Below are 8,181 nucleotides of genomic sequence, written 5' to 3' on the forward strand. Positions count from 1 at the left end.
GATAATATCGATTTGTTTAAAAAAAAACAAAAACGGTGGCGTTAGAAATACTCAAAACATTTTAATAAGGCCGAGGGCGGTTGTGGTTTGCTCGGGATGTGAGGTGATATGGGGTGGTGGTTTGTTGAATTCTCGCGATAAGTGGGACGCAGGCTGAGCAGAGAAAACGAGACCGTGCTGTGCTTTTACACCGACTGTGATGTGAGAGAGCCACAGAGAGCCTGCCTGATGGACGTCATGGAGATCTTCTTCTTCTGTATGAACCTGAACCTGACCGTGAGTCTGTTCGTAATTTTTTAATATGTTTTTAAATAAATATCCACGGTAAAACTAGTCGGGTGAATCAGGAATTTCCCGTGTGTTTTTTACAAAGAGACAGCGGCGGTGCGGAGACTACTATTTCTGTCTTTAGCAGTGATTCTTTTTAAATGTCTATTTTTTTTCCTTTAATTTTTGGATATTACGGTTATTGAGCTTTTTTTGTGTGCGTGTTTGGTGGAGCTGGATATTGAATTAGAGTAGGCTGTGGACAAGGGTGGATGGGCCTGTGTATCAGAGCGATGCGGTTGGAGACGACCCCCCCCAACACCACCCCTCGTCCTTCCCCCTTCCATCCTCCCTGTCTCCATCATCTCAGTGTGATCAATAAATGCAGGGGTAAATAATACTGCACTCGGGGCCAGGTTAAATTACACATCATATTGTTTCTCAGCTCTGTTTTACCGTCGTTTTTAAAGGGACATTTTGACTAAAATCTCCGGTGTGAGGCAGGACTTGGATGATTCTTTTATTCCACTGTGATGTGAAGGGCACCGTGTAGGAATATGTGAGCAGTATAGTGGATCAGTGGGAAGGTAAACGCCGGACTCTGTGATGTTCTGCTGTGTTTTTGTCGGATTTCATGCTCCAGTTAAATGTGCATTTACCTCTGGAGGGGTTATTTTTTTAAAGTCATTGTGTCTTCTTGAGCAGGATGGAGAGCAATCATCTCAGCTTTCAGAGCATGAATATCAACCGTCAGTGGAGCTGAATGAAGCAGATAAAATTGACTGACAATAAGGGACTAGTTGGGCTTCAGATGGACTGTTATTGTCTGCCTCGTATTGTCATCCACGGCTCTCGTTGTACAAGATTAACGTGTGCAGCTTGAAAAAGGTTGAAAATGTAACATTTACGTCAGACATCCAAATGTGACAAATGCAGTATTTAAAGATGATAGTACAAATAATCACAGGGGAATCAAGGGCATGAAAAAAGTGCAACAATCCTAATTCAACAGCACTGCAATTAGATGATAAAGTTAAAATGCTGCAGTGCTGCAATCGACCAGCCCAGAAATGTTGCAACTGAGAAGAGAAAGTGTGTTTCAGGTGTTAACAGCCAAAACCTCTTGACTCTTATTTCATTTTTTTATGAATGGTGAATGATGCTGTAAACAGTTTTACATCACTATATTGAGCTGCTTTAGTTTTCATCTACACGGCCTGCATTGTTAAACCCAACAATAAGAAATACAACTACATTTTGACAATGATTTTTTTAATATATATAAAAATATATTTCATTATCGTCACTTGTTCAGAAACAGAAAGAAGACATTTTGAAGAATTTGAGAATTTAAGTTTAATTTTTTTTTTGTTTTGTTCACGTCCTGGTTGTTTCTTTTATTTACCTAATTATTAAGAATTATAGAAATTTCCTTCCATTATATAATGAAAAAATACATTTTCAATTTATTTCAGTTGTGTCCTTCCTGCACTCAGTGAAGCATTATAATTTGATTTAAAAAAATCATATTATTTTATTAGTATTTAAATTCAGATACTGCTCGATGAAGTGTAAGAAGTCAGAAAGTGTGTAACTGTGTGTTACGAAGATCCTGTGATTGTTGTCGTTGATCAGACTTTGTTTTAATGGTTGTTGTTTGGTGTTACAGGTCAGGTTTGAAGCCAAAATGTGACCATCCAGGAGGATCGGATTAGTGCTCGGATCACACACACACCACCACCACACGCTCTGTACTAATAAATATTAGAGTATTCTTTGGAAGTCCAAATCCCACAATGCAGTCCTCTAACTGCTCCACCCTACCTTCGAAGTCACGGCGTTTTGACCTCACCAGACGGACCACTACATTAGCCGGACCAAAGTCCCGTAGTCCTGGTTTCCAGAAGGAAGAAAAAAACATGAGCACAGTCAAGATGGCATCACCACGCCGGCCCGTTAAAGCTCCTGCTGCCCCCACCAGGACCAGGGTGGGGCTGCAGCCACGACCACCACTCAACCAGTCTCGACTTAACTCCCAAAAACAGGTGTTCACAGCCTCCAAATTAGTCAAACCCAAACCCAGGAATACTCGTGTCACGGCAGCTGCCCAGAATGCACCTGCAGCCGCTGTTCCTCCGCCACCGTCTGTCCTCCCTCTTGACCCAAATTGCAACGAACCGAGTCTCCCATGCCTGTGCTGTGACGGCCGCTCACCGCAGGACAACAACAGCATGTTCAATCACAACCACAACAACAACAACACCGTCTCAATCAGACAGCAACTCCAGCTGCCCCCACCTCCTCCATCGGTCCCGTCGCCACAGAAGAGGAATGGGACGGAGAAGAAAGAGCAGGTTCAGCCTCCGTCAGTAGCGCAGGCCCAGGTGGAGTCAACAGTCAACGCTGCTGCTGGTCTGGAGAAGGAGGACATGAGCGGAGATGAAAACTCGGACGTTGACAGCAGGAAGGTAGTTAAAGCAGAGGAAGAAGATGACGATGATGAGAGCAGCGGGGAACTCGATACTGATGACGATGACGAGGATGATGATACGCTTGTCCCTTCATGCTGCGATGGCCCCCCCTCCCTCCTGGAGTTCTCCCTCACTTCCTCTACCTCCTCATCTTCCACTTCCATCAGCTCCTGCTCAGATCTGGACTCTGACTCTGGAGATCAATCTACCTCCCTCTTCTCTTCACATGAGCATGATGAACTTTACGTTGCTCTGTCTCCCAGAGAAGATCCCCCACCACCACCTCGTGAAAGCCAACCCCCCACACGTTCTCCTCCATCGCTCCCTCACAGCAACAACCCCTTCTACCTGTCGTCTCCGTGCTCCCCAGATGAAGGCTATCCCTCGGCCTTAGACTCCCCATCTCCTGACTACTTGGGGGTCAAAGAAGATTCTGAGGTTACCAAACTAGGTCTGCTTGACTTTCTGGAGTCAGTGGGAGAATTTGGGAAAATGGAGCGCTTCAGTCAGGTGATTCAAGTGGCGCGTTGGGATCTGGAGGGCGAACAGCATTGGGATGTCCTAAGAGACCGGTTAGATCATCTCGATCGCCTGGAGAACGTCAACCGGGAGGTGAAGCTGTTCTACATCACCAGACTCCATGAGAAGGGGCTTGACATGGGAGATCTGGAAGAGCACGACCTCTCGGACATTATGGATGAAATGGGAAATATCGACGTTTCTTGGAAAATGTATAAAAGCCCTAAAGAATCCTTGGGAGGCTCACAGGAGTTTTCAGACGCCGGGGTCGACCTCACTGCTCCATCAGACTGCGATGACCCTCTCATTCCGGATTCCCTCACCCCTTCTCCTGCGGAGCCGCCACCTAGACCTCCCAAACCACCTGCGCGTCATGCCAGTGTGAGCTCTTACCTCCACGATTACATCAATATCAGTAGGGAGACCACGTCCATGGCGGTCTCCACCTCTCCTACACTGTCCACATTCTCCCCAAACTCTTCATCCCCAACATTCACCACCTTCAGGTGTGAGAAATCTCTACCCCCATCCCCACCATCGGTTCCCCCTCTTCCCGCCTCTAAACCAGTCCCTTATCTCACCCTCTACACTACTCCCTCTCCACCTATAACCCTCCCCACCCCAACTCCTCCAATTCCTCCCCCTCGGAAGCGTCATCTTGCCAGGAAGGAAGCTCAGAGGCTGGCTGCTCTTAAAGCTGCCGAGGAAAAGACCCCGCTGTCTCTCCCACCACCTACGACCAGGCCACCACCACTCCCCCCTCCGCCGGTGCTGTCCATCTCAGCCCCCCCTGCTCTTCCTCCCCCTCCTGCCCTGCCTCCTCCACCCTCCTTCCATGCCCTAGATGTAGAGATACGAAAGCTACTGATGCTAGCAGGCCTGACCCAAGCGGAACTCCTGAAACTCAGTCCAGAACTTGGTGTCTGTGTTGGAGGTCTGGACAGTGAGGACGATGGAGGGAACCACGCTCCACCGAGATCCCGGGATTTTAGACAAACAGACGAGGAGACAGAGAAAAGATGTGATTCAGAATTCATGGACAGAGACAAATGTAGCAACGATATAGATGAAGGAGTGGATTTAACTGAAGACGATAAGAAGAAAGAGGACCTCAAAGACACACAGAGAACCACCTCCTTCACAGAGATGGCACGGAGGAGGAAGAAAAACAGCATCGTGACCTCCGACCAGTCCTTCGAGACCTTCAACTACCCCTCCACGATGACCGACTCACCCCCACCACCTCCTCCCCGCCCCTTACCGCCAATCCCTCCATCTGTACCACACCGGAAATTCAGCACCCTCCCTGCCAACTCGGCACAACCTGAGCGGTTTGATTGGCTCATAGCATTCACACCTGACAGTGACGCCCCGCCACAGCCTCCTTCTCCTCAAATGGGAAAACCTCACACGGAACCTGAAAAGAAGGGGTCGTCTGGAGCAGCTCCGAACACCACGACCTTCAAAGAGCTGCGCTTCCGCAACAAGAGTGCCTCCCCTCCGACCAAGGTGATCACTGAACCAGTGCCTGACCCTACGGTCATCACGCCAGATCCTGATATACTGTACAACCTGAAATGGAGAAGGGAGAAGGCAGGGAGCGATGGCAATCAGTGGGAGTACACCTCTCAGGCTCAGGCCTTCTTCATGCAGCCGCCGCCAGCTCTCACCTCAATGGCCGCTCTGAAGGAGATGCTTAAGAGAGCTGACGAAAAGGCCGGACGACCCGAGCTGTGTCCATCACAGAAGACGGACGGCTCGGTGAGTCACACCAGTCTGTGGTCCGTCAGCAGAGAGACGGAGGTCGAGGAAGGTGAGAGGAAGGAAAATGAAGGAAAGGAGGAAGAAAAAGTAGAGGTGATGGAGAGAGGACGGGCAGATGGTGGAAGAAGCATCCAGTCCAGAACCTCAGGTGAGTATGAACTGTGACAATAATAAAAAAGGAAAGGGAATGTGGCCTCGGAGAACAGCAGATGTGTGTTTTATGTCGGGGAATGAACACTTGGAAGTTTTCATCAGTGTAGATCAGGCCGTGTGGAGCGGAGCTGGACAGATGAGGGAGAGAAACAGATATGGACAGAGACAGAGAACCACTCCACTTGTCAGTGCACGAAAATGATCCTCAGGAGCAGAAAATAAAACCACAGGAGACAGAATGAGAGCAGGAGATGGAGGGCGAGCATGACTCACAGGAAAGGATGATACGTGATGTAGCGAATAAATGAGGGTGAGCAATAAACAGCAGGTGATTTCAGATGGAGGAGCCTGACATGACAGTAGGAGCTGGAGATGAAAGATGGGTGAGAGGGAGGGAAGGAGACAGGCTGGGAGAAATATGAGGGGGAAGCTGGAAAAGTTCCAAGCACTAATTTCTGCACTGTTTATTTGAGTGTGATGTCACCGCGGCCTTATTCAATTATTCATACTCTCTTTAGACCTTGGAGGATTTGCCATCTTTTTTCTTCTTCTTCTTCTTCTCCTTCCTCCATCAGCCCACATCTCTGTTCAAATAATCTTTCTTTGTGCATTTTAACCTCCGGTCTTTTCGCTTTTACATGGCATTTCAGAGAGAGGCATTAATGTTTTTTTTGTTTTTTTTTCTCCTGCCGTTTATCTCCCCCCCTCACCTCACCTCCGCCCAAACCAGCCTGAGTGGCAGAGACAGCTCAGATCAGGTTACTCATCTCATATTGTACTGCAGTAGTCTGCACAGCAACTGAGCAGTATAATACTTTTGTCCATATACACTGGACTTAAGGTTGAATTTTTATTTTTGTCATAATTTCCCAATCACAACCTGCAACAATTTCTGCTATTTTCCTATTTTCATTTCATTCATATTCTCCTTTTTTTAAATTCCCATTCAACCATATTTTTTGTCAAATACACTTCAATTTTAATTACCAATATATTTACTAAACAACTAAATACACTTCAATTTTAATTACCAATTTATTATTATTTATTAAACAATAGATAGTTTTACCAAAAAGAAAAAAAAAACAAAATCAGTGCTGAGAGATGCAGTGGTTCAATTAGGTTTGTACAGCTTTAAGAGCGGAGGGGGTGGAGCTAAGCAAATTGACCAATCACTGAGAGGCTGTGTGGAAAAATAGGAAGTATCACGTAATGGTTGCAGACCAGGGACTGCACTGTCAGCTCAAGGTATGTTTGCCTTTTTAGCACTCTTCTGTAGCTCTCAGCCGGTACAGTACCGCTGCCTGGAGTTGGAACTGTTGCCAAAGGAACCTAGAGCCAAGGTGATTGAACTGGAACAGTTATCTGATGACTGACTCAGCGTTACTTTGTACCGCTGCTGCATTGGTAGACATTAGAGGGAAGGATGTGGAGAGGAGATAAAGACGAGCTACAAAGACAGAGAACAGAAGAGGGGGGAGGAGGAGGGGAGGAGAGGGGGAGGAGAGGAGAGATACAGGCCAGCGAATTAGGAAAGCTGTGGTTTGACGAGGGGGGGGGGGGGCGTTCCATACTTCACCTGGAGTGTTACTCTGTCGCTTTTTAACTTGAGTCCCTGTAGGGGGTGCTGGTGTTCAGATTAAATGAAGTTCCGGTCGTGTATTTTTTTTTTTTTAAACGTCAGAAAACTCACAGTCGTGTCATTTCCTGTTGTGTTCAAACCGTCTGAAGTGAAATGTGTTACCAGTGTGACCTGATGATAATTTCTGCTCATGTTTGTGCACTGTTCTCTGGAATGACACTAACATTGTCTCCATCTCTCTCTCTCTTTCTCTCTTTCTCTCTCTCCCACTCCTGTCCATTCTGTTTCCTCACTTCCTGTTTATTTTTCCCACCTGTTCGTGGCTCGGCCTGCTTCCTCGTATGGCTCTGCTTGTGCTTGTGCTTCTGGCTTCTTTTTGTTTTATTATTATTATTTTTCTTTTATAAAATCCTTGTGCTTGTGCTTCTGGCTTCTTTTTATTATTATTTATTTTTCATTTTTAAATTGTTTCTCATAAGAAGTCTCCTCACCCCCACTCTCCCTTGCTCGCTCCTCCCAACCCTATTTCCTCCACACCGCTCTCCCTCCCTACCGCCCAGGTTACGATAACTCCAAGACCTTTACAGACCCGAGGCCCAGCAGCCACGTAGGCAGAGAGTCCGCAGACACACACAGCTCAGCTCCGGTCCACACAGATTTCGCTAGCACTCAAAAGAGGAGTGGGTGTAACAGCGCCCCCTTGGCTGATGTCACTGTAGGCTCACCTGATGATGAGAATGTCTTCAAGAAAAGCAGACATTTCCCACTCAGGCCCATCAGTTCCACCCCAACCAATGACAGGGAGTTTATCTCTGACTCACTTTACTGCAGTGACTCAGAGTCAAAGAGTGACACACACACCGGGTCAGAACCGGCAGGTAGTGGCACCTCTGAGCCACCGGGGTGCTCCACTCCGTACAAGAACATTGACGTCATGATGACGCACTCGAGCGCCGCCGGTGTCATGGCGCCGTGGCGTTCACAAAAGCGTGCGCGCACACACACCGGCGGCGGAGGCGGCAGTGAGGCCAGGACGTTGAAAGAACTCCCCCCTCTGCCCAGCTTGTACCTGTACCACCCCAAGAACTGCCCCCTGCACAGGGGCGCTCCTCCCCGTCTCTCCCCTATCGGAGCCCTGTCCCCTCCCCGGCGCCCGGGAGCGCCACCTCTGGCTGCTGCGGGCTCCTCGGGCCTCAGCTCCCCGTTCTTCCCCCGCTCACACACCCTGCCTGCCCTGGCTGCTCCCCTCTACTATCCAAACCTCTATCCTCCTATCCCACCCAGGGCGCCCCCTCTGCCCCCCAAACTCTACCAGGCGCCTTCGCAGTCACACGTGGCGAGTAAGATCTACACTCTTTTCTCCACCTACATCTCTGTTTCTTCTTGTCTGCCTCTGACCTCGGCTCTGGAACACCTCTGCCACGA

The 8,181-nt window shown here is 48.2% G+C and overlaps 1 protein-coding gene across 3 annotated transcripts in view; it reads left to right on the forward strand.

Annotated features, from left to right (window-relative positions):
• Window positions 1–89: 89 nt before the first annotated feature.
• rusc1 (RUN and SH3 domain containing 1) overlaps window positions 90–8,181 on the forward strand; it is a 13,249-nt gene continuing 5,157 nt past the window's right edge. The window contains exons 1-3 of one of the 3 annotated variants that reach the window (XM_017037825.2): window positions 90–276; window positions 1,937–5,169; window positions 7,239–8,096. In XM_017037825.2, coding sequence (XP_016893314.1) covers window positions 2,064–5,169; window positions 7,239–8,096 — 3,964 coding nt within the window. In that variant the 5' untranslated portion in view covers window positions 90–276; window positions 1,937–2,063. The remainder of the gene's footprint in view (window positions 277–1,936; window positions 5,170–7,238; window positions 8,097–8,181) is intronic. The other 2 variants (XM_025061233.1, XM_017037827.2) reach the window with 2 other exon arrangements.

This window comes from Cynoglossus semilaevis, chromosome 13 (assembly GCF_000523025.1).
Source record: "Cynoglossus semilaevis isolate Cse_v1.0 chromosome 13, Cse_v1.0, whole genome shotgun sequence".
Classification (NCBI taxonomy): Eukaryota; Metazoa; Chordata; class Actinopteri; order Pleuronectiformes; family Cynoglossidae; genus Cynoglossus; species Cynoglossus semilaevis.